Source organism: Amblyomma americanum, chromosome 8 (assembly GCF_052857255.1).
Source record: "Amblyomma americanum isolate KBUSLIRL-KWMA chromosome 8, ASM5285725v1, whole genome shotgun sequence".
In the NCBI taxonomy this organism is placed as follows: Eukaryota; Metazoa; Arthropoda; class Arachnida; order Ixodida; family Ixodidae; genus Amblyomma; species Amblyomma americanum.
Genome location: NC_135504.1, coordinates 96691208 through 96717257, shown reverse-complemented (window position 1 = coordinate 96717257; position 26050 = coordinate 96691208). Strand labels below are relative to the sequence as shown.

At 45.9% G+C, this 26050-nt stretch overlaps 1 protein-coding gene across 1 annotated transcript in view; it reads left to right on the top strand.

Annotated features, from left to right (window-relative positions):
• The window catches only part of LOC144102013 (sorting nexin-29), a 45399-nt gene that overhangs the window by 12325 nt on the left and 7024 nt on the right, over positions 1 to 26050 (top strand). The window contains exons 6-22 of the mRNA XM_077635274.1: positions 4841 to 5015; positions 5764 to 5834; positions 6549 to 6680; positions 7561 to 7654; positions 8494 to 8726; positions 10238 to 10367; positions 12164 to 12282; positions 13053 to 13214; positions 14823 to 14886; positions 16534 to 16662; positions 17791 to 17876; positions 19096 to 19199; positions 19957 to 20073; positions 20908 to 20966; positions 21467 to 21563; positions 23250 to 23390; positions 23475 to 23614. Coding sequence (XP_077491400.1) covers positions 4841 to 5015; positions 5764 to 5834; positions 6549 to 6680; positions 7561 to 7654; positions 8494 to 8726; positions 10238 to 10367; positions 12164 to 12282; positions 13053 to 13214; positions 14823 to 14886; positions 16534 to 16662; positions 17791 to 17876; positions 19096 to 19199; positions 19957 to 20073; positions 20908 to 20966; positions 21467 to 21563; positions 23250 to 23390; positions 23475 to 23614 — 2053 coding nt within the window. The remainder of the gene's footprint in view (positions 1 to 4840; positions 5016 to 5763; positions 5835 to 6548; positions 6681 to 7560; positions 7655 to 8493; positions 8727 to 10237; positions 10368 to 12163; positions 12283 to 13052; positions 13215 to 14822; positions 14887 to 16533; positions 16663 to 17790; positions 17877 to 19095; positions 19200 to 19956; positions 20074 to 20907; positions 20967 to 21466; positions 21564 to 23249; positions 23391 to 23474; positions 23615 to 26050) is intronic.

The following is a 26050-nucleotide window of genomic DNA, read 5'->3' as shown; positions in this document are numbered from 1 at the left end:
TGGTTTCTTTTCTCCTATTTCATCATCATGCTTACACTTGCGAGATTGGCCTGTGGCGGCGATACCGGCATTTTAGTTCTTGCTCTTTTCTACCTTACAAGAGCCTTGTTTCCAGAAAGAGTGGTGTTTTTGTGTTTAGGAGCTGGTATTCCATCGACACAAACCAACTTCAGTTTCCCCTCAGTGTCCCTTCAAACGTGCGGAGCTGACAAATCATTCATTTGTGCATGCTGAGCTTTCCCCTTGTTCTCCCAAGGCCCCCTGATGCCTTCTTTGGTACACACAGCAAAGCCTCTTTCAATGCCTTCTTTTTTTGTCACGATGTGGCATCACCAACGGGGTGCAGTAGCAAGTGTCACTATGAGAGCTGCTATCATGGCAGGCACGTCCTTCTTTGTAAACTGTTACCTCAGGGAGGAAAACGGAATGCAGAAAGCTGTTTGCCCATTATACTTTAATGTCTTCTAGCGCATTTGCTTTTTAATCCCATATAGGCTTATTTGCCCTAGAGTGCACCTACCCATAGCACGTCAATAGTTATGAGGTGCTTAGTCCTCGTCAGCGCTGTGTGTGGAGGCACGAAGGCTGGCCAAAAGGAAAGGGTAACAAAGGGCAGTTCGGGGGCTTATATAGTGTGCTGGAACCGACTTATCTGGCTAGCATTGAAATTAAGATGCACTGCCCAAGCTAAGTCGGACAGGTGCACGTTTGAAAAACACTGAAATCAGCTCAAAACTGTACTCTGTGAGTGCCTTGGTAACAGTGTTATGGTGGTAAAACTGCCAGGTGGCAGTCATTGACAGCGTGATGGTACAGCTACTTGTAGGTGTATTCTTGGTGTATGCATTTTTAGGTGCAGTGGAAAAAGCAACTTCACTCATCTTTACATCTTCCTCTCTGTTGATTGGCTGTGAAGTTGCTGTGCTGAGTGACCCAGTAGACTTCCCTACTTAAAGCCTAGTTTTTTTTTTTAAAGTCGTGTAGACTGTCAAGTTGAGAAAGGTTGACAAAAGATTTTTTTTTTTCTTCAATGTTACAGAGTGCACGAAATAGCTGCTGCTCACAGTTCTTTTAGTCGAAGTTCATATTTACTCAAATATTCCAAGATGAAGCACAGGAAACAACACTTGAAAAGCTTATCCACATGAAGTAACTAAGGGTATCAGGCATAATTAGTAATGTCTAAACCCTATTAATCCCTGATGCGTTTACTTCGCTTGAAGTCAAGTAGAAACTATTCTTTGACGCAATTCTTTTGGTTGAAGCTTCCAGTTTCGTTACAAAACTTCATGAGAATGACGAACAGGTGTCAAAAAGGCCTGTCAGACATTGAAGACAGAATAACCCTTAAGTGGGAAGGGATGTATATTCTAAGCAATGCACATATTTTGAGCAGTACCTAGCTCCTCAGAAGCCATCATAGGGACAGAAAGAATCTGCACTGGAAGTAGTGTCACTGTTGTTTGTGTTCCCTTCTCTTCACTGTGTGTTATCCTTGTTCTCTTGACAACGAAATCCATTGCCAATATGATAGGACCTTTCTGCCCTGATATGACTATAGGGTGTGCTGACGAGGTGTCAGTGGAGGCTCTGATTTTCAAGGTAATTACAGAGTGTGATCATCATTTGCTCAGCCAACTAAGGTAGAGTGCATTCAGTGTTTTTTTATTGCCATTGGTTCCGTTATTAGCAGCGGATAAAAATAAGCAGCGTATTATGCTGTTATCTCTGTTATTAGGCATGTGATCTCTAACTAATTTCTTCGGACTCGTTGCAGTGTTGTCCAGTGGGTTTGAACTAGACATGACTCATTTAGGCCCAGAAAGCACAAATGTTGCGATTTGGGCTGGTTGGTTACCAGTCATATTTGAAACAGTGCAAGGACTGGACACAGTAAGGAGACACCATGAGTGCTGACTATCAACTCAAGCACTTTGTGTTATTCCTATTGTTGGGACCGGCTTCCTTGTTTAGTCATTGTCTGTACTCCGAGTCACATTCACGCGTCCAGCATTCTGTGGTTGAAACCACGGATTACTTCAGGTTTTCATTTTGCTGGTGCCCTCCCCTCTCAACTTTGCATTAAAATTTTCTTCAGTCATCTGTCTGAAACACGTGCCTAGCCGATTTCAAGCCAGTGTCTGCACATTTCTCAATGCCTCGCAAGCCAGACTAGTAATTGATGGGTGGCAGTGGATTGGAGCTTGTAGTAAAAAAACCAGTGTCTCTGGGGGTTGCAGATCTGCTGCCATTGTGTGTTCCCACACATCAACCAGCATTTGTCTTTTATTTTAAAACAAGCTGGTCGTCGGTTATCCGTGAAATACAAATCTTGCATCCGCCTATGAAGCAGTGAGCATAGTAAAACACAGCTGAGCATAGTAAGGCATAGGGACTGCAGAAAGGATGCTCAGAAGACATTTCTTTAGTAACCTGTTTAGTTCTGGACGATTTGCAACCAACTGTGGTCACAGTCAGACTTCAGCAGGATTCCATCATAGTGCGTGGCCGCATTTGTGAACAGTGTGTGCAGTAGGGACCAATTTTGAAAATGATGCAAGTGCTTGACTGAGTTTTGAGCAGCCTTCTTCTTCATTAGCTGTCTGATATTGCATGCAAGAACAGACGACACGGCAGAACGCTGGGTATGGCATGCTTTATACACACGTGCAATGCCTCTTGTCTTCTCACTTAGCCTGGGAAAGTGGACCCTCCACTCGCATGTTCTCTTTTAAAATGCACCCCACTGTACAGCTAGGTAGGTCTTAGTGGGTCTGAAAGCACTGCATGATTCAACCCTACTTTTTTGTGATAAGACACAGAGGCAATTTTCTGTGTGCGTTTGTTTGGTATGTAACAGCTAATAGGAAGTGCCTTCCTTCTTTGTTGGTTTAGCTCACGGGTTCTCAGACTCGGTTCTGTGGCGCCCTCAGGCTCCTTGGGAGCGCTTTTGAGGTTCCCTGAGCTTCTAAATCCGTGCATGCCCTAACTGCCTTTTTCCTTTACCCGCCTTATTTTGGGACTAATCACGCTGTAATTGCTGATATTGCCGCAAAGCTTTCTAATGTTCGTTTGTTCATGCTCAGAGCCTCTGGCATGTGGATTTATCACTTCAGTTGTGACCATATTTATCTGGATTGTTTTTAGCTGCGTGCAACTATATCTATGCTGTTTGAGATTGTTGTAGGGGCTTTCCACACCTTATCTCGAAAATTCGTCATCGTCGTTGAGTTGGGCACTGCCAAGGGCGGCAGGGATTTTTTCATCTTTGCTTCTTTGCTTCTATCACTGCTTCCACGTTGTTCAGTTCTTTGTGGGCGCAAGTGAGCCCGATAAACAGTTTGAGTGGCACGCCAACCTGCCCTGCTTTTGTTAACCACATTGCCCACCACCGCGGTCACTACCCCTAGCAATGTGTAGCAGACCATCCCACAGTGCATTTTAGCACATCTCACGACAAACATTTCTTTTTACCCAGGGTCATTCTGTGGATATTCAGCGGTTGTTGATTTTTCATGTGTCTTTATGTTCCTGCAGTAAGGAGATACTTTAAACAAACTTTCGAGTTTCAAAACTTTTATTTCTTTTAAGACAACATGTGGGCATTTTAACTTTGAGTGCTCTTCACTCAGTAGCCTTAGCCACTTATGTTGCATGGAGGCCAACACAACAACAACGTTTGGTCTCTCGCATTGTTTTGTCTTTGCATATTTCGACGAAACACAGTCGTCAAAAAACTTTCCAAGTGCTGATTGTTGGCCTTGTTTGTGCCACAACCTTATCACTGGTTGAAAGATAGTCTCACAATGCTGCGTCTTTTTTTTTGTGCGTGTGCCTATGTAACTTAACAGAAAACGAGTCACGCTTGCCAGTGTGGCGTGCTGACAGCTGCTGTTGCTGATAAGACCTGCTTTGCTGCCTCTCACTCAGCACACTTGTCAGATTAGAGAACCAGGAAGCACTTCTGAAAGTGTCAGTAGACTGTTTTGTTTGATGTGCAGCTGGGAGGCCTTCTTGTTGGCTTCTTGTTTTGTTTCTTTTTCAAAGAGATGCTAGCTGTTGCAAGCGGTCAAACACATTTGAGAAGACTGGTTTTAAATGCTGAAGACCTAGTCTCCACATAGTTGAGTGCAGTCATGGAAATCATATTCACGCGAATGTCCATGTGGAGTGGCTTTCCCTGGCATTTATGCAGCTATTGTGGTCAAAGTTTCATAGCCATGAATGCTTTTACGATCTCCTTTAAAGTTGAGCATAGCTAGAAAGACACATGTCTAGTACGTCTTGTATTCTTTAGAGCCAATGTCAACATTGTTTTGAAATTTTGCTCCCTTGTGAAGCAAGTCATTTTAATAATTAAAGTGATGATTGCTGTAATGCTAGTAGCACAAAAGGTGACATATGCTCCTTGAGGGTCTATATATTTTCTACTCTGAATCAAAATCAAGCATGTCGCATTGATAGTATGCTGGAATGCATGCAACTTGTTTGTGTTGGGAAGAGCTGGACATTTGGGTGCTTACAGTCAGTCATTGCTATCTCTGTTTTCCTTTCCTTTGGTTGCCACCTTTGCATGGCCGGTGGTGTTTCTGCTCTTGGAATGAAAAAATGTGTTGTGATGGCTTCTACACATGCACAAACACACACATACATGCACGCACACACCACTGTCTTTACACCCTCCCTGTAGCTCCTTGGCTCAAGTTGAAGTCTTTGTATACTTGTACCTGGGAGGGAGGAAATGTTCTGTAAAGCACAAGAAAGGAGGGCGCATTTGTATGGGCTATGGTGGGACGTCATGGCCATCCCTCTAAGGGCCTGTTCTTCATGTCACGTGCAGTGTTCTGGCACTATGTGCGCACCCACCTGACCAAGCATGAGCTGGAGCGATACCTGGTGCTGCGCCACGTCAACACGGATGAGGGCCGCGGGCGGGCCTGGCTGCGCTCTGCGCTCAACGAGCACGCCCTCGAGCGATACATGCACATGCTTGTCGCTGACCCCGCCCACATCAGGTGAATGGCACCGCTATTGTCATCAGCTGAGTTGAGTTCACAGCTGGACTCCTAGAAGAGGCCCTTCTGTGATGTAGAGTCTTGCTTCAGCTTTAGCAAAGTGAAATTTTCTAACCTCATCACTCCACCTGTCCTCTGCGGTCATCCTCACAGTGAGGGACAAGTAGCGGGAACAGTACAAGCTGCGTTTTCTAATTAGTATAGGCAGCCCCTTAAGAACAGTGCTTAATCAGCACTAGCTTTGCCTGCAGTGTCACTATGGATCCATACTTCGTTTGGAAGCATGAAAAAAACACCTTGAATGCGCAGAAGGAACTGGAACAATAAATTTGTGACTCAATACCAGAAGAGGTTAATTTTGTTGATTCTGGTTACCTGAGCAGGTGTGAGCAGGGTTTAGAGCCATCACTTGTTCTTTCTTTGCGTCGTATCTAGATAAAACTTTGTAAGCAGTGCAAAAAAAAAATAAAAAAATTTACCCAGTCTTTGAACACAGAGGAATGGGTGCAGTAGCAACATGCCACTAGTCTTTTTGCATATCTCTAGGGGGCTGGAGCTGGAGTTGTTTGCCTCAGGCTAACTTCTCTATGTCGCCTTTCATGAAGTTCAGCCTCCTTCTGTTCCTTGAACCTTTTTCTGGCTAACTGTTCTCGCTTCCCTGGCTCAAGTTGAAGTCTTTGTAGTGTTCACTGTGTTAAAAAAAAGAAACATTTGTGCACATTTTTTTTGTCATTGTGTGTGCTTGCAGCCAGTTCTACGAGGACACAGCCTTCCTGATGGACCAGGAGAAAAGCAGCATGCTGCCCACCATGTCAGCTGGTGAGGGGCCACATTCACTTGGCATGCGCCGGCTGTCATGCTGCATTTTAGGAGTCAAAGGATTCAGATGTTAGTTTTTAATGCGCTGGCATTAGTAGGGTCCGTGCTTGCAGAAATGGCGACCGCCATCACGCATGGCTACCTTGGATGTAATGAACTTGTGTCAACCTCGGATATAACGAACCTATGCATACCACTACCAAAAAAAGAGCAATCAGTGTGTGTGTGTGATCAGAACAAATGATACACCGTGGTTTAAAAAATGAAAATAAAGACATAAAATGAATGTGAGCAAATGTATATATGAACTTTAATCAGCAGCAACAGAAAATGCTAATGCATTGAAGCAATCCACAGTGGACCTCCATCAGGACTTAGTGGTGCACTCATTTATTGCATATGAAGTCACCTTGTTTGGTCACTCCTCATTTCACTATGTGAGGTACTGCAGCCCTTCTAGGGATATTGTTTATTTGGGCACCGTCATTATGAGCAGCAAACGCTGAATAGAAAGCGCTGGATAGTGTAGGAGAAATCTGCCACAAACTTCATTTGAACCCTGCAGTGTTCGTGTATGGGTAGAATAGCATGCACAGTGGTGTTTATTTTGCTGAATTTTCTCTGTAATACTGTGAGTGTTTTGCTGTTGCCAGTGGAAATTTAGCAGAAAATCGCGTGCGAGCTGCACTCATGTGCTTCCAATCGCATTTGCAGGTCTGGGATCCATCCTGTTTGCTATCAACATCGACAATCAGGACCTGAATCCGCCCGAGTCCAGTGTGTCTGTGCGGGGTCCCGCCCAAGCAGGGCTCGCCGACGCACACCCAGTCATTGCCAAAGGCTTGGGTAATGCACCTACATCACCAAACAGAAATTCGGTTCTTCTTTTCACTGCACAGCTTGTTATGAGGTGCTAGGGGAAGTGGGTCTGTGTTGCTTGAAATTATGCGGTCCTTGGTTCCTGTCCTCTCTGCGACTTCATTTGATGTGTACAAGGACTACGTTTTAGTTTGTATACACGAACAGCAAGATACTGGAACCTTCGCGGCAAGTCAAGTCTGAGGGTGCATCAAGACATAACTAACTTGGCATGCTATGTGCTGCAGAATGAAGCAAGACCTGTACGTTTCTCGATTGTAAGACTTTGTCCAAAATACCCATGGTTAACGTTTCATTCCCAAACTGTTTACCGGTACTCTTTTACAAACACTAATACAACAGACACTGTGCCAAATAACAGTCCTTGCAAATAAAAAAAAAATCTTTCCTTCTTGGTTTTCTTGGTATCCCAAGTGCCTTACAGTAGCCATACTTTGTATATTAACTGTTCTTCCCAGGTGCGCCATTGATTACCTGGTTGTTCTGACAAGTGGAATTTTTCAGTGCATTCTACATTGCCTCATGTAGCTCTATGCATGCTTTGCGTGTTGTCCCTGCTTTGTTCTGGCTCAAGCACTTGATACTTCTGTGTTTTGTTTGCACTCAGAGCTGCTCACTAAAGGGGACAGATAACAAACTGCATTCAAGGCAAATAGTGTACGGGGCACAAAGGGTGACAGTGCGTCACTGTCATCGAGCTCTGCTCTCAGTTTTTCTTTTCAACTAAAAGCGGTTAGCTTAAAGGCTTTTAACAAAAGCCCTTCAACGTTAAGTGATGAGGGCCAGAAATCTTGCTGCCTTACCTGCAGCGTAGAATTGAGTCGTAGCATGGCCTTTGCTCCCGCAGTAGAGGGCCGGCGGAAGAAGAAGCGGCGCAAGCCTCGGTCCAACGTGGTTTCCTTCGACGATGAAGACGACGACGACTACGTGACGGACAGCAGGTTTGTGCTGAGCCCATGCTGCATGCTCGGGGACCAAATGAGCCAATGTCTGTAATTTGGTTGCACATTGCTGTGCACCCTCGTGTCGTATGAAATGTGCTGCCCTCTTTTCCTGCGCCCTTCTTTCTTTTGTGCGTTTTGTGCTTTTTTTAAAGGGCTGACTTATTTACTTCTCAAAAAAAGTGGGAATAATGCAAAAAGCGTCTAGGCCTGACCTCCTATGCCGTTCTCTAGAGTTCTGCATGAGGTACACACACTGCATTGAATGGCAATTCGCAGCAAGTTTCACAAATATGTGCACGTGCATACTGATGTTTCGAAGGCACCATTACAGTGCAACAATTGTAGGTATTTATCACGTGAACTTGTATAGATGCAAAAGACAAAAAAAAACAGCGAGCGTATATATTGGAGCAGTACACCAGAAAAACTATTAAGGAGGCAGAGACACGAAATTTCTTGGTTTCTTTTTTTTTCTTGAAATATTGCATAAAGTGCTCATTTACAATGATCACCACTTGGAGTTTGCCTTAGTCCAGTAAATCATTCCAATTCTACACCTTTACGAACTGCAATAAAGTGATTGATGAGACTCGAAAGCGTAGATCAGAATCTTCTGTGTCCAGTAGTGCAGTTCAGTCAGTGCCGTAGCACTGAAAAAAAAGCTAGTTGGTATGTGTCAGAAGGAGGAGCACAGAATATCTGAGATGCACACAAGTAGATGTAAACAAGTCCTTGAGAAGCTGTTGTTTGTGTTCGTCAGCATTGTTCGTTATGTGAAGAGAAGGTGATTATTTCCAATGCTTCAGAACCCGACGCCTGTGTTGATGGAAATGCAGGTTCATGGGCAACCACAACTGCTACAGTGCGCCGGCGACATGCGTCTCCTCACCGGTGGTCTCAGAGTTCCCAGCGGTGGCCTTGCAGGCCAACGGCGAAGTGTCGTCTTCCGCCGGGGAGGCCACGGGCAGCGATGCAGCCGCCACGGCTGCACCGGCAAAGGTTTTGGCAGAGGACGCGCAGAGCGTCGAGTCTCTTGCCACGTCTGATGGAAACCTGTCAGACGAGAGAGGTGAGTGTGGTGCAGCAAAAAAGGAGAAAACAGGCATGAAATAGGAAAAGGGGGAACAGAAGAAGAATGGAGACATTTGATTCAAAGGGACACTCTAAACACTACTGTGACTATATTGGAGTAAAAGAGGGAGTAAGTTGTCCTCTAGCGGCTTTTTCCTAAAGGGAGCGAGCTAGAGATACTCCCTTTTTTACTCCTTTCTGTATAGAGTGTAGGGGTGTTTTCTGCTTGGTCTGCGCAGCTCACAAAGCCGAGATGTCATGAGAGAGTGATGGCACTGTGGACTCTGTGGAGAGTCACTGGAATGCATGCCCAAACGCAAAGAGCACTTTGGGCTTTGCATTCAGTTTAGGCCTCAATATTTGAGTAATGGTGCATGCACCCAATGTATAGCATCACAGGACATGGCAACCCCGTTCAAAGCTAAAGCCACTCGCTTCCCTTGGAATGCATTTGGAATTGCAGCTGTGTGGCTTGTGATCGCAGCGGCTAAACAAAATACCGTACCTTTGCATTGTTTCTACTTGAGTAAGAGTTATCGCTTTGGCTTATTGGCAGTTGGTTTTGGATTTTCAGTGACCCAAAGTACAGCAGCAAGTGCATGCAGTAGATGGACATTTGGAAAGTTTTTTTTGTAAAAGTTTCACTTTTTGATGGCATTACCGCTGCAGGTAGCAGGTGCAGTTCTAGGTGTCATCATCATCGTCGTCATAGTCATCGCGGAGTTACGTCCACAGACAGTCATGGAGTTCTCCCACTGGCCTCCTTAGCCTATTCTCTTATCCCTCCCTATCCTATCTCTGGTCCTGTCCCTGTCCTATCCCTATCCTGGTTCATCTGTGGCTGCCCTACCTTAAAGAATTGCCCCTTTTCATCTGCCCACCTTACTATCATCACCCCTTACTTCGTTTTTGTTCTCTTGGAGATGGTTGGTTATGGGTTCTCTGCGTGACATGTCTTGCCCAAATCTATTTCTTCTCAGTTTCTGCATGGTCATTATTAATGCATGCTTGTTCCTTAATCCAAGCTGCTCTCTTAATGTGAGCTCTTGACCATAGAAGGATACAGAGGTCAGCGGCTCATTAAGCTGTACATACAGCATCTGTTGTTTCCTGTCATATGTATTAATGTCGTAGCTCTTTTCACACCTTGCTGTGCTGCTGTACATTTAATTTCAGGACTCTTCATTAGCCTCCAAGTTTGAGCCAGATACCTGAGATATCCGTGCCGGCATGGTGTGATTGTTGAATGTTTTGTTTTGAAGTATATTGATAAGCTGGTCTTCATAACGTGCAAAAGTGCATGCTGGATGTACTCCATCCTATTCTTATCGCTTTGATGATTTATTTCTCACAACATGGATCTGCAATCCAGCCTAGAAAAGCAAGCAGCTTCCTTCAAAGCAGCTTCACGACACCCCTCAAAAGGTCGACAGGCTCTCCAGAAGCCATCTGAATAGTGTTCCCATAGGTGTGCTGCACTGCATTGCATCTTTTGCACCCTGGTTCCAGAGCCCAGTCCTCGGAGTAAGCCGTCAGCTGCCATCCCAGTGGAGCGTACAAAGACATGGTCGGGCTCAACCGAGTCGTCGGGGTCACCGAGGCCTGAGCTGCCCAGTTCTGTGTCCTCATCGCCACTGAGGTCAGTATCAGCTGCAGCACCCGTGTATTCTTTTGCTGTTGTATTGTTGCATTTAAGAATCCTGAATTGCCTGTTGAGGAATCTTAACCTTGAGCCATGGTTTGGGCAAAGACTGATTTACTGTCAGACACTGGCTTTAATGAAACCCGATTTGGGAAACCTTTCAATTTGATCAAGTTCCATTTCTTCTCCCAAGCTTCCGGCACATTTGGACCAGATTTGACGCATTTTGCCATTCATTTTAGTTATGTAAATAAAAAACCGGGAAGAAAAATAGCGTATATTGCCGTGTATAAGTCTACTCTGAACATAAGTTGGCCGCTCAATGATGCTGACTAAAAAAAATAGTTGATTCCTAATATTAGTTGACGTGTATGTCCCTCTGCAACTTCCTGTAGAATGCCATTGCAATGCAGCTAGCTCAAAGCTAAAAGACGCATAATGATGCAGTTGCAAGGCAAAAATTCTGAGGTAGATGGAGATTAAAAATGATGAAATGGCACTCCATCCTGCCTGCCTGCAGCTGGCTGACTAGCATCACTTCCAATGGTGCAGTGCATTAACAATGTTCTTGCTCTCGAGCTGTCTGTAATTCGTTGGGAAAAATATTGTTTCTAGAAAAAAAAAAAGTGCCAGCTCATACACAACAATATATACAGTAGTTCAAATAGTGGTTAAAATGGTTAAGTCTGAAATGGTTCAAAATTGTCATGAAAAATATTCTTATGAGTGAACCCCACGGGTCAGTGCTTGCTTTCAAGTTTAGCTGATGTTCCATGGGGCCCCTGACAGTGCATGTTCGACACTGTTGTGGCACTTGTACCAAATATGGTGACACCAAAGGTCCAGTTCACTCAGATTGAAGTCGAAATATTTCATTGCCAGAAGGGAAACCTGACTAGCAGGGTCCTGTTTCACATGTGGCAGCTAACACAGCCATCACACTAGGCCTAGGTGGGGGCACTGCCATTGGAGGGGGCAAGGTGTGGGATGCCACCCATGCTCTGCGCAATGTTAGCGCATGTTAAAAAACTTAAAAGCCGCTGCGGCGGCTCGGTGGTTATGGTGCTTGGCCGCTGACCCGAAAGACGCGGGTTTGATCCCGGCCGTGGCGGTCGAATTTCGATGGAGGCTAAATGCTAGAGGCCCGTGTGCTGTGCGGTGTCAGTGCACGTTAAAGAACCCCAGGTGGTCAAAATTATTCGGAGCCCTCCACTACGGCGTCTCTCATAGCCTGAGTCTCTTTGGGACGTTAAACCTCCACAAACCGTAAACCAAAAAAACTTCAGGTGGTCTAAACTAATCCGGAGCCCTCCACTACGGCATCCCTCGTATGCCATGTGTCACCTGGGGACATCAAACTCCGCAGTTTACATTTTGCAATTTCTATAAGGAAATCATTGTTATTGCGGGTGTTGTGAAACGCATGCTGAAAACATGAAAGCAAAAGGGAGGCTAGTGTTTTGTCTTCTTCTTTGTGGCGGAGGGTGCATGATAGCCTTAGATGTTTATGCGCCACTAAACCCAACACAACTCATCCTTGTGGCAGAGCGGAATTTTGTGCAAGTTCATCAGCACGATTTTGTGCCTTTGTATGCGTGTGGCACTTTTGGATAAATCTTGTTGTTTATTTAGACACTGCTGTCAGGTAACAAAACCTGGTAACAAAGCCTGGCAAATGCTGCATGAAATTTGATGCTAGACAAGCAACTGTGTTTATTCCTGTCACTGTTGGAACAGTTGATATCAGCTTCTCAAGTTCTTAATTTTTCTTCTTTTGCTTCACCCTCACACAGCCATGGCAAAGACATCGCAAGCGGTGGCTGTCAGCCGTCCTCTCTGACTCCAATCCTGGACCTGTCCATCGGAGACCTGATCCCCATGTGCCATCCCACAGAAGATGGCGCCAGATCTGGTGAGATGAGCTTGCAGACCTGGTGGTTTAGAAGAACTTCTTGTTGGGCTAGTTGGTGCATGGTTGTTCTTAAAGGTGAGTTGCAAACACATGAAAGACAGGCACAGAGAGAACACAGGAAGGCAGAAAAAGTGCAGTTTGCACTCTTCCCATCTTCCTGTGCTCTTTCTCTGCCTTTTTTATGTGTGTGCAACTCACATTTAAGAACAGGTCTGGTGGGTTGCCTCACATAGCCTCAGCCAAGCTTGAAAGTCAGCACTGAGCCTTTTCGGACTGAATGAGTGCCTTTGGCTACAGTAAAGCTCTTTAGTTCGAACTTCAAGGGACCAAAAAAAAGTCTGGTTTGTCTAATGGCTCCGAAAAGCTGTCAAGAACTGCTTGCATCATGCTAAGTTTACTTCGTGAAAGACTGGGCCATGGGTACCTGATTTTGAGATGAGAACATTGCGGCAGTGAGTATTTTTTACATTTCTATCAATGCTTTATTGCTATGATATGTGTAAGGAAACCCTAAATGGGGCAGTTTCTGGAAAGGTTGAGTTTTAGTGTGGTAGAAATGTGGTAGCAAAATTTCTGGATAAAGAATAGCAAGAGAGAGAAAAAAAGAAAAAGGCAGAGCAGGTGCTAGCATTGCTCATCTATCGTCTCCCTTCTTTGTTTATGTGTGTGGTGCTTTAGGCCTGCGAAAGTGTTTACGCTGTTATGATTGTAACCAGCTAGCTTGGCAGCAGGTTTTGCTAGATGTTTTTTCTTTCTTTCCGTCTTTCCAGAGGACTCCATACCCAGCTACAGTGAAGACACAGAGACTGCAGCAGCAGGTCTGGCCCTGGCACAGAATGTTTCTTCGCTTGCACTGAATGCCACCGTTGAGTCGCCGGGCAATGCCACAGCAGAGGCGGAGCTCACCTCCGACATGAGCTCGGCTACCCCAGGTCAGAGGACAGCACTGCTTCACTTGCTGTTAGCTCAGTGCAGGGATAGGTCAGGCCTGCTCACTAAAAGTAGTTATTTATTTTAACGCGACAGCGTTAAGGGCCCCGTGTTGCAGAAAAGCCGGTGTCGTCAGCGTCAGCGGCGTTGGGCGTGAGCGAAAAACCCCAGAACCGCACACGTAGTGCCATCTGGCGGCGCCCACTAAAACCACTCCCTCCTCCTCACAATGTACCCCACTGCCCCAACCGATAGTGCGCGACGACAGCGCCGCCCGCTCGTCTCGTTCGGGCGCAGTGGGGATGGGCGGGCACGCAGGAATCACGCGGTGAGCGGAGAACAACACAGCGCACGTCCAAAGCGCGTTCACCACGAAGCTTGCGGCTTGCTGCCTGTTCGTTCGGTGCGGAAGCTATGCTGGCGTTCGTGGCATCGGGGTTGTTGAGAACAATGTGCCGCCGAACTACAACTGCAACTTGAGTCCCGCACATTTCGGCAAGGCGGCTGGCAGCGCTTCTACGTGGTTTGCCGCTCCGCACGTCCGTTTCACCGTACGTAGCAGAGTGATTTGTCTAACGGGCAAGGCGTCGCGCCGAACGGGCGATGGCGTTCCGTGGACCCCCTGGCAGTGCTGCAACACGCTCTAATGAAGCGTCCTCCAATTTTTTTTTATTATGTCTTGTTTAGGGACCCTGAGGACAAATTGAGGTTGGCCTGCTTTGATAGATTACCGAGTTCTAATGCCAGCTGGGCTACATTTGCAGAAACCAGAGCTTTTGTAACTACAAAAAGGTCAGAAAAATGGAATATAGGGGTTGCTACCGTCAGTCGCTTTCACAAGCACTCTGCAATGATGGTTTTTCTTGGCGCAGATCTCAGAAGCTAGGCATCGCCGCCATTCACTTTGAAGTGGTGATCACGGAGTCCTATTTTGTCCAGGCATCATGAGTTTCAGTCAAGAGGCAGGGAGAAAAATGTCCCAATTTCAGATCCAATTTTAATAAACGTGTCTTTTGCTGCCAAACATATGTTAACTTAGCCAGAAAGGAACATTTGAGTGAATCAATTTTTATCAAAAACAGGATTCTGGGGAAGTTGTCTTCTATGTCCGTTTTCACTTGACCTACTTCTCATTCCAATTGAGGACATATTAGCGACTGGGCACTTCACAACTGTCTGGCTCTGATCTCAAACAGAATATTTTTTTGTATTGGGTAAGCAGTGTTGCATTTACGAAGAAGGTGGCAAGCACGATGGCTGTAAAGCACACTCAAAAAGAAATGCCAGTTTTACTGTTACATCTCACGAATGGGGTGACTGGTGGTAATTGTATTATATTTGTAATTGCTGACATCAATAAACTAATTTTTTTTTCATTGTGTTTGACAGGCAAGCCCCTCATCTCTCTGCCGTGTCTATTCAATAGCACAGTGAGGGTCTTGTTTCTGGCACTGTTAATGCTGTTCAATGAGTCGGCTTACGGATGACTGCACTTTCCGTGGCTGACTATGTTAGTATTTGCAACATAAAGGGACGTCTAAGTGTTGTCATTCTTGGGATTGGAAGAGGCCAGCTGTTGTTGCTCATTAGTTTCTCATTATATCATGCAGACGAGCTGAAGCAGGCACTTGTGGTTATGACCCAACGGATCAAGGACGTCGAACAGGAAAACAAGTGAGTACAGATGTTGTTTGTCAGGAGCACTTTGGCGATCAATTTGGTTCTTTGACTGAACAAGTGTGCAGTCACTGTGAGAACCATAATACCATTAGTCACTGCTAATTTGCTTCTAATGCCAACCTTGAGGCAGCATGAGAACTGGCCTCATTCTGTTCTTTACTAATGAATTTTTCAAGATTAGTTCGCCCTGCAATGTGAGTGCATTTTAAAGATCCCCTTGTGGTTCAAGTTATTCCGCTATGGTGTCCACTATGGTGTCTCTCATAGCCCATGTGTTACATCGGTGTATTAAACCGTACAATTTACAATTTTAACTTCTAAAAAATTTGAATTGTACAAATGCTGAAATTTTTTTACCCTTTGAGGGTCGAATATTTTTGAAAAAAACTTTCCCAGATGGTCAAATTACTTTATTGCAGAGTTTGAATGCAAAAGATGTGTAAAGTCGGGAAGAAATAGTAAAAAAATCGGGAACAGTATTTTGGTGTCAGCATCACTCAGAACTGCAAAATGTTCTATAGTGTTTCAGAGTGTGGTGTTCCTTGAAACACGGATCTTCGCTCAGCGCCTTGTCGCTGCCTGCACACATAAAACGCGGAAGAGTCATCCCTGTAGGTATCAAGAGAACAGGCAGTGCGTTGGGCCATATCGCCGCTTTGCCATGCATCTGAAGAACTAAGTAAACAAGGAGAGCAAGAATACCTACCTCGTGAGCGTCGGGGATAAACAAGCTAAGAGCAGCGCCAGTAAAGATGGAAGTCTACTTCCGCGGCCTGTGGCTGCAAGGGAGTGCCAATAAAGATAGAAATCAAGTTTCTCATGCCTTTCAACGAAACCAAAACCATGAATGGGCAGACCGCACGGCGTGCTGAAGCCAGAATCAGTTGTGTTTAATCTCCGCAAGAAGGTAGCACAGGTAGCACAGCTTTTTTGAACAAAGATTTTGTCTTAAAATCGTCACAGTGTCTAGCCTAAAAGGTAACACACGCCCTTTGGAGGTTGTAAATGATTTGCATGCGGTTTACTCTGGATCTAAGCAGAAAAGACTAGAAAAAATGGCTGTGGTTTAGCGCTGGTTAAACCTGGAGTGATGTGATAGCTACAGCTGGCCGAATGGAACTTGCTCAGTCGAATTGCAAAGTCAGTCTTTCGCCGCTGTGCTTCGTTGGGCGTTCCGTCTTCATCTTCGTCCCACTTGACACGGCGCATGCGCACAGCTGTTGTGCACCACGCCGCCGGCAGCAGCAGCTGCTCCGCACCACGCGACCAACCCATGTGACCAACGGTCCAGCCACGGAGCTCAAGTGGTGCCATGTTGAAGGGTTCAAGAGGTGGCGTAGTGTAGCTGTCGCCACAAGAGTTTATTTTGAGCTAGGGAATTTGAACTGCTATCTTCTGTGTTTGCAGATCCACACTGATTCATCTCAGCACAGAACTGATACGTATCACCGAACACTTTTGTAATTGTGTTGACGTCTGTTCTTCTCATTTCTCCTGTTTGGTGCCTGGCGCTGCTTAGCTGGAAGGCATGGGTCTATACCGTGGAGAGCACAGTCATGCCACACAGCACAGGGCTCCTTTTCTGGTGTCCTGTTCCTGTGCGCTGTGTGTTTTTATCGAGTTCTTTTGGTGCACGTGCAGTTCCCTCCGGCGCATGGTGGAACAGGAGAGTGAGGTGAGCGCCAAGCTACGGGCGGACGCCCAGGAGGCCGAGAAGCAGACCAACGAGCGCCTGGACAAGCAGGAGTCCCGCATCCAGACGCTCACCCGGTGTGTGCTGCCCCACTGTCATGGCATGGCCTTTGTACCAGGGACGGCACAGAAACTTGGGTGCTCCTTGGTGGCATTTACTGGTCACATGTTATGCTTGGAGCTGCCGTGATCACTATTAATCGTGGAAGAATGGAGGCTACTCGGTTCGCTCGTTTATTTTGAAAAGTGCACCAAACTGGCTGCAATGGAAAAAAAAAAAAGCAGAGGTGGACACAAAGGTAGCTTGTCAGTTTTGGTTTCGGCTGGATCTCGAAAATACCGAAATGGTTGACACTTTGTAATTTTTCACACAGCACTTCAGAACCAAGACAGAGAACGAGAAGGGACACGCATGCAGCGTCGTGTGTGTATGTTCGCTCTTGTTCTCTGTCCTGATTCTTGAAAAATTATGAACAGCAACTCGCCCACTCAGCCGTCCTGCAGTTTATTCGTAGACACTGTCTGCCCGAGGCATGCTGAAGTGCGTGTGTTTGGAAGACACGTGACACATGTAATCATGACTTCGAAGCTACTTGCTCTTGTAATCTGCCGAATAAATAGTGTTTAGATATTACGGTTGAAAGGAATAACTAAACAGATGAAGTCCTTGATGCAGTTTAATGGAGTAGTGCGCTGGGGGCAAAGGTCACTTCGTCAGTGTAGCCGTTCCTTTGTCTCTGCCTCCATAGGCTGGAGAGCTGTGCGAGTCATATTTTTGAGGGACCAAGTATGACTGTCACTGCTGCCCCGTTATAATGAGTCAGCATCTCAATTCGCTGCTTTCCCCTTCAGCCACCAAGGGCAGGCTCAGCAAGTGCACTAGATAAGAGGTACAAACATATAAATAAATGTGGCTTCTCTCAAAGAAAAAAAAATGCCTCCACGATCGATCGTGCTTTCTCATCAATGCGTTTGACCGCATGGCTGTTTGTGGCCTTGTGGCATCAGTCACATGATGGTGATGTCACGGCCGGGTGATGTCACGTGACCATCTCATGGTCACGTGACATGAAAGGCCAACGATGACACCACTCAGGCCACTAACAGTTCCTCTGTAAAATTCCCAGGTGTTTTGCACCCCTGTCAACGTCTCCCTCTGAGAGGGCTAGCAGCAGTGTTGCATTTGTGTTGTGTTCCTGACTGCAGGGAGAACCAGCTGCTAAAGCACCAGCTCAAGAAGTACATTGCAGCCGTGCAGCTGCTCAAGCGGGATGGCCTTGCTGCACACCAAGGTAGGCTTCAGCGGACCTGTCTAATGCGACACATGAAAAAACGACTAGCCAATGCTGAGTTGATTGTCTAGAGGTTTCATAGATCAAGGAAATGCTTTGTTTCCTTTTCTTAGGCAGGAGGACTGAGCTAAATAAAGCTCATGACTATTGCTTTTGTGGGATGGGCAGTTGGGCTAGTTGGTAACGGTTCACTTTGAGTGGGACAGCGGAAACGGATGAAAGACAGAAAAGGAACAGGGAACATGCATCGCTCATCTCAGTGTTCCTTGTCTGTCATTCTGCGTTGTTCCACCCAAAATGTACCACTCTTGTGCTAAGTTTGCACGGAAGTGTCTCTATGATACGAATCTCACAAGGTTGTAATAAGTGTTCGTATCATCCAAAATGAACAAAATCTATGGGCAGAAGCATGGGAAATGCATTCATGCAGTACTGCTGACTGGATTAGTTTACAGCCGCACTCAACTGCTCACTGCTTGTGGTGCATACCACACTACTGGCGATTGTAGTGTCGGCTATGTCCAGCTCACATGTTCTCATCACCCGTAGCGGTGTGGGAAAGCATTCGGAACATCCAAAATTCTGCACATTGCACACATTGAACTCCAGCTAGGGAATTTTACAAATATGTTATGATCCCAAAATTCATACTGACTGTGGTTATATCACCAAGATGCTACTCTACTGCCATTTTCACAAACACTCTATTGCTGTGCATGCGCCATGCTATGGCATTTTCGCAGCTCTGGGGAAAATTGTAGTTGGGTACAACTCTGGAATAGAGCAGCAAATGCCTGTCAGGAGAGACCCGCTAAACCATGGCGCGAACCTGCTGTCATGAGATCGTGGTCAACTGCCATGCACCTGCTTGCGTGCACATCACTGGCCATGGCAGGTGCAAGGCAGCTGACCATGATCTCGAGACACTAGGTTGGTGTCATCGCTTGGTCAGAAGGCCTCCTTTGAGGAACGTCTGCCTTGCCTGAAGAGTGGAACAATTGGCTTAGCTAAAGAAATGTTTTAGTTTGCTAGGATTTAAGGCTGATCAAAGCAAAGCTTGAAGGTCCTTTCATCCACTTCCAGTTCCTTTTTTTGTAATTTTCTTTTTTTCTGTGTAATGTTAACCTATGACTTTGTCCTCTTGACGTTGATTGATTGAATTGTGTGTGTGTTCCTTAGTTGACAATCGGTGCTCATTGCTGCTTCCTTCTTCTGTCAGAACTGCGAAACATGGTGGGGGACGTGGAACCTGCCATCCCGGATGCCAAGCCCTACATTGACCACCAGTTTGAGGCGAGCGAGTACGAGAAGAAGTTGGTCCAGGTGCGGTGCTGTGCCCGCCAGCCATGCCGACTTTTGTTTGAGACATTATACAGCAGAATCTCAATCATACGAATCCCACACGGTCACAAAAATTGCTCATATCAACCGAAAGTCGTATCATCTATAACGAACAAAATTCTTACGCAGATTATGTGCAGACTTGTTTTCGGGTGACAGGATTTACTTACGGCCACGTACCACTGATTCTTGACATCGGCACTGTGCTGGTTGCACGCCACCGCTCACTGCTCGGGGTGTGCGCCACGTGACTGGTGATCGTGGCATCAACGGTGTACAGGCAGCAATTACTTGGTACTCAAGGGTGATGTCATGGCGCATTCACATCATCCACAGTGGGGTGGGGGGGTTTGTAACATCCGAATTTCTGCCCATGGAACACAATGCGCTCGGGTCAAGGCATTATAGTATCATCCCGAAATTCATATCAACCGGGATGGTATCATTGAGATTCTACTGTAGTATGTTTTTCTAGTAGGTGCAATAGAACCCTATTCATGCATTCCTGGCTTGGATTTTCGGAGCCGCTATGTCATGTTTGTGCTATCCCAGTGTTGTGCTCAGATCATGCAGGTTTTCTCACTCTTACTTTATTCACTTTTCGTCTTTCACAATCCCGGCGAAAGCATAACATTTGGCCTTTCTAGTATACATCTTTTTTCATGGTTGCCAAGCTGGGTGCTGTGTTTTGTGTGTTGTTGACTCAAAGGCAGTGATGCATGCGACGGCTTGCACCCAGGTGGCCGAGATGCACGGGGAGCTGATGGAGTTCAACGAGCGGCTCCACCGCCTGCTGCTCTTCCGCGAGTGCACCATCCGCCGTCTGCGGGAGGAGCTGACTGACCTGCGGGGACCGGTGAGTGACGCCTTGCGGGGTCTGTTGCCACAAACATCTGTTGGTGAACGTCGAGTTTCCAATATGTCGCACTATCGGTTTTCTTCTTTTGCACTGTGTACAGCACTGACATGCGAGCACAGTGTGCTCGTAGCTTCATTTTCAGCACACACTGTGCAAAACACCATAATCATGTTTTGTGGAAGTCGGCCCTGGCTCCCAAAGTGGAACTAAAACAGCTGACCTTGTTAAGTAACCATGCCTGGGATACCACGGGTGACAGGAAGGAGAAATGTACCTGTGTGTAAACAAATTGATTAGACACTGCCGTTGTTGCTTTATCAACATGTTCGTGCATCCGAACCGTGCGGGATTTTTTTTGTAGGCCACCTCAAAAGCATGACCATGCCGTTGCCTTGAGCGGCAGCAAGCAGAAATTGCAATCCTATCCAAGTCGGTTCGTATGCACGTTCACTGGCACCGTCCACGGCAGTGAAGAGTCATGGCAGTAATGTTTGTTCACATCTAAGCGCTCCTAAAGATCCAACATTTGGGCTCTACGGAGCCCAAAATTTCAGTCGCACGTATGTGCACATTCCTATGCGATGCTCAACAATTTCTCAACAGAATCCAGAAGGTCTACTAGTCTGTATTATTAGACTGAACTCTGAAAAATTGGCTGACGACTTCATTACCAATTATCACTGTTTTAATGACGATAATGAGCTGGCTACTGATGTTACCATCACCTCATGGTTTTGCTTAGATATTTTTTTTATTGTATCCATGCATGTTTACCACTTTTATGAAGTAGTGAAATTAATCTTGTTCTGTTGCATTGAAATCTCATTTCAGCTGCCTGATGAGAACCAGACCTCAGATGATGACCTGAGCGTCACATCAGACTATGATGCGTGAGTTTGTTTCTTACTTCACAATAATAATAGTGAATGGGTAAGAGGGGGCAGTCAACTAATGGGATCAATAAACTACATTGGACTTCATCACTTTTAGTTGGCATAATTTAGTTTGAATCACTAGTGTCCCTGGACAGAGAGCAGGTCAACGCAGTAGCCTATTTTCACTGCCTGATGTGTGCTTGAAGGCTGTTTGTAATTTTAAATACTTGTAGTGCAAAAGGATATGTGGACTGGAAGTTGAAGATGCACAATGGCACTTTTCTCCTTTTCTTTTCTTTCTGGTTATATGCTGCACAGTTCGGAATGACTGCTTATCCCAGTGTTGAACTTAGAAGTAGATGGCGACGCTGATTCTTTGGTTTAAGAACTGCTCCTAGTAAACATTTAAAATATGGGGTTATGACAGAAATGCATGCTCTTTGTCATGCGATCCCCATGCTACCGTCAGAAATGCAGCAAGAAAATCGACAATCGCACATTGCTTCCTCACGCAGGTCGTCGCAGAGCGCCTCGTTAAGGCCGCTCATCAACTTGTGGATCCCATCGGCATTCCTTGCAGGGCACCAGTCGCATGCGTTTCACGTTTACCAGGTAAGTCAGAAATCATGGCAGGAATTTTTAATCCTCGTCATATTTTTCAAAATGGGATCGTCATGTATATGGCTGCCATGATCGGTTTCAAACTGGTTGAACTCAGGACTTCAGAGCACTCTAAACACATCCGTGTTTAGATTTTAGGGTCCCGTGACAGTCGCTTGACTTTGGGACCCCTGCCTGTAATAGTGAATTTATGTATTTATCCAATATGTACCCAATAAAATTCAAATTTAAATTAAGAAGAAGGGTGCCTCTTGTGGGCTTGCCGTGGAGAGAAGGGCATACCGTGTGGGCTCAACATTTTTCAATTTTTACTGCGTGTGGTTACAACCATGAAAGCTCTTATTATGCCTATAACTCGGTGGGCATGTGCCATGGGTTTTGATAGATGCCATACCCTTAGCATCGTGTACCATGTTTAAAACAAAGCGGATTGGGAGTCATGACGAGGCTTTTAGATTGTAGCTCTTGAGAGATCGTCACAGGATTTCGTGACGGTGTCAGAGCAGTATGTAACTACAGAGTAGCCAGAGGGTGGCCGGTCACAAGAACCTGTGGCTGGAGGGTGGCAGCTATATAAGTGTGACGCAGAAGCGCAGTGTAAAGTACCTGGCCATTTCTTCTATCGTGACAAGTGAGCCGGACAGAGCTGTTAAATGTGCCACCCAAGCAGAGGCTCAGACAAGTCGACGTCAGGATCCAGCTGTATGCGCGGCTGAAGCAGAAATGGCTACATAGGCGCGATGCAAAGAGTGGCCACGGTTATGATGCATCTGCCGCTAATGCCTGCAGCAATAGAACTTTACGATTTGTGCCTGATGATGCGCACAGAGCAAACAAACTACAAAACCGGCAGGCGGCGATATAAGCGCATCGCAATAGCGTGGCACAGTACATCTGGCCAACTCTTCTACTGTGATGGGTGAGGCAGACGCAGCTGCTAGCATTCTTTTAAATGCTCAGCGAGAAGGTCTGGCTCAAAATCACATTGCCTTGGGGGTCAACATCCAGGAAGTTTTTTCATCTTGATCTACCCGAATTGAGAAGACACGTAGTTGTGCAAAAGCAAGATTTTACTACGGGTTAACTTGTATAAAATGCAATGAGTTTCTCTCTTACAAAATTGTTAGCCAATTTTTTTAACACGGCAGCGTTTAAGGCCCCATTGTCCAGAAAATCCAAGGTCAATGTTCTGAGGTAAAAATCACGGACATGGCAGGTGGACCACCTAGGTCACGTGATCTTGCGGCATCATCACAATCTGCCCACCATGGTAGGTGGCAGTTAAATTAATGATTGGTGTCTCGGGAAGAGCAACCTGCTCCGCACAAGGCCCACTGCTGGGAGCACCTGCCGTGCAGTGGCGCATAGCTTCACCGCTGCACCACTGCACCAGGAGGGGTTGAGGACTCGCAGGATTTTATGACTGTAAAGTAGAGAATGACCTTCTGCATAAATGGGAATTAAGTTCCATTAATCGATCGCATCATACCCTTAAGGCAGAGATCAAGCATCCCCTTCAGTGTTTGCTGCTAACTAAGCAGCCAGATGTTGGTGTCGACTGGCTCGGTGTCGACTGGCTCGGAGAACTTGGATGGATGTGCCTTCTGTCGGATATTAAGCCAGCACTGTTGCTGCTTTTTTCATTGCTGATTGTTTTGTTTCCCCCCTTCCTTGCAGGTGTATGTGCGCATCAGGGACGATGAGTGGAACGTTTACCGCCGCTACTCGCAGTTCTACGCCCTCCACAAGCAGCTGTGCAAGAAGAACCCCGTCGTGTACTCCTTCGACTTTCCGCCCAAGAAGTCCATTGGGAACAAGGTAGTGCCGCGGAGGGCAGGCACTCCTTTCCAGTGATTTCTTTCTCTCTTCGTTTTTATTTATTTATCCTTTGTTCTGTGCCAGGATGCCAAGGTTGTGGAGGAGCGGCGCCAAAGGCTGCAGCGCTACCTACGGAGCGTCCTCAACTTCCTCACGCAGACCTCACAGGAGCTCATCGACAGTCCCGACAGGGCCACCCTCGTCAGGCTGCTGCCATTCTTCAGGTAAGTTGCTGGAAGCTGCCATTACAGCCTAGTGCAGTGCCAGGCCCATCAGCTGTCATCACAGCGGCTGGAGCTTACAGTGGCTCGTGTAGAGTGCAAGAGGATGCCCGACATGCACTTCGTCTGTCACACTTCGGCGATGACGCTACACACAAGTCCAACACGTTTGGCCCCCGTGCAAGCAGCTTCTATTCCTCCGCCCTTCCCCACAACTGGCGCCTTCCTGTGTTTACTCTGAGAACTGCAAGGGGCACACTAGCGCTTTCCCGTGGCACTGGTCACAACTAAGCCTGTTGCAGCAGGCAGAGGCTTTGCCACCACGCACCCCCAACACATCTCAACATTCAAGCCCTGCTAGCCTGGGCTGGCTTAAACTGTCATAGTTGTAAAGGCCTGAAACACAGTTCAAATATAAGCAGAAGCGTTCAGTGGTTTAGGTTTATTTGCTCCGTAATGATAGTATATATGGTGCACCCAACTGTTCTCCCCGGGGGTGTGCACTTGATTGTATTGAGCACGTCCAGAGCCTGGCTATTCTCAGTTCTTTATACTTGAAAATACGCACCAGCGAGATTCGCATGAGTAAGCTCTCAGGCAGAAGAGGAACTGAGATGCAGCCAGAAGTTAAAAGCCATGTACTCCGTTAATTCAAGGGTCGAATCTTTGTAAATCTTATTCTGGTGGGCATTTCAAAGAATGTCTATGCTTTCCCATTTCACCTAAATGTTTAAGGTAAGAAGTAGAATTTGAAACATTTGTTTCAAATTAAAGTGTTCTTTGAAAGCTGCTCAAGATGCTGGTTGCAGATTCCTTATTCATTGTTTTAATCACAGATGTGCAAGCTCATCATGGTTACATGCACAGTATTACACAAATATTAACCCTGCACTTCATGATACAAAGAGCTTCCCGGGGCATACCCTACAACTGTTTCAGGACTAAATTGTGGGGAAGTTTTGAAATACAATAGACTCCCATTAAGACGAAATTGGTTCATACAAATTCCCGGATAAGATGAACAATGCGAGACCATAACCTTGGTTTCCCATAGGGCTCAGTGTAAAACTTGGACTTACGTGTACTTCTGTTGCCCGCATTCACAGGTTAGGTCGCCGAGGTGTGAATTCACCAGTTATTTTATACTGCCAGGATTACTTTGAAAAACAACAGGTTTGGAGCAGTGTTGGAAAGCTAAAAGGGACCGGAGTGTCTATCCAAAACGACTATTCTGCAGAGACAGTTAAAAAGCGTAAATTACTTTGGCTGAGTGCAAAAAATGAAGGTGACAGTGGCAAAAAGGCTTCCCTTTTGCATGACAAACTGCGAAGTGATAACACCTACTACGTGTGGGACGATGCCTTGAATTCACGTGTTCCAGTGCCTATCAGAGGAGGCGAGACTTCTGCAAGATGGAAGTTGCAGGCCCAAGCACATGATCTACGCATGTTGTCTCTTAACGCCAGAAGTATTAAGAACAAAACGGATGCCCTTGAACTGCTACTACTTACGACCCACACGTTCTTGTTCTTTCAGAGACATGGTTACATGATAAAATAAGTAATGACGAAAGTATTCCCCCTGGCTATCACATCTTTAGAAGGGATCGTGGTTCAAGAGGCAGGGGTGTCGCAGTAATTGTGAAGTCATTTTTGCAGGTCACTGTCCTGGACCAAATTCCTGATCATGAAAGTCTGTTATTAAATGTGTCATGTTGGGGTTTGACCTTTTTATTATGTGCAGTTTACCGCGCTCCTGACACTGAAATCGCATTTCTTGAGAGCTTTTATGATCACCTGCTAGCCAAGCGTGAAAATAATATGACTGTGACGGGAGATTTCAATTTACCAGGCCTGGACTGGGAGAGTTTAGCTTACGGAACCTGTGTTTCTAGTGATGTAATTATGGACATTATGTTAACCCTTAACCAAATTGTGTGTGACTGTACCCGTAAAAATGCTCTGTTGCATTTGTTTTTTGTCAGTGATTTGTTCTCTAATGGTGAATTGAGAGTTTAACCTGGTATTTCGGATCACCAGTTGTTGTTTTTTTCTTGTCCTACTGATCACGTTAAAAGTACCTTGAATTTGTCGGTTGCCTATGTCCATGATTTTGATCACTCTGACGACACTTCTATTATTGATTATCTGGATGATGTGTTGATGTGTACCAACGAAGGTGACACACACAGCTTATGGGAATGCCTCAAGAAGGGTATTTTATTTTGTACCGCAAATTTTGTAACTCGGCGAAAAATTAGAAACAAACGTCGGAATCCCTGGGTGAGTCGTGATATTATTCATATGAAGCGGAGACTTGAACGTCTTAGGCGACATCACTCCTTATCTTCCCAGTATTTGCAGAAATTAAAACATGAATTAGCACAGGCACTTTCTGCATCAAAATCCCATTACTTTAAGGTCACCCTTCCTTCATTCA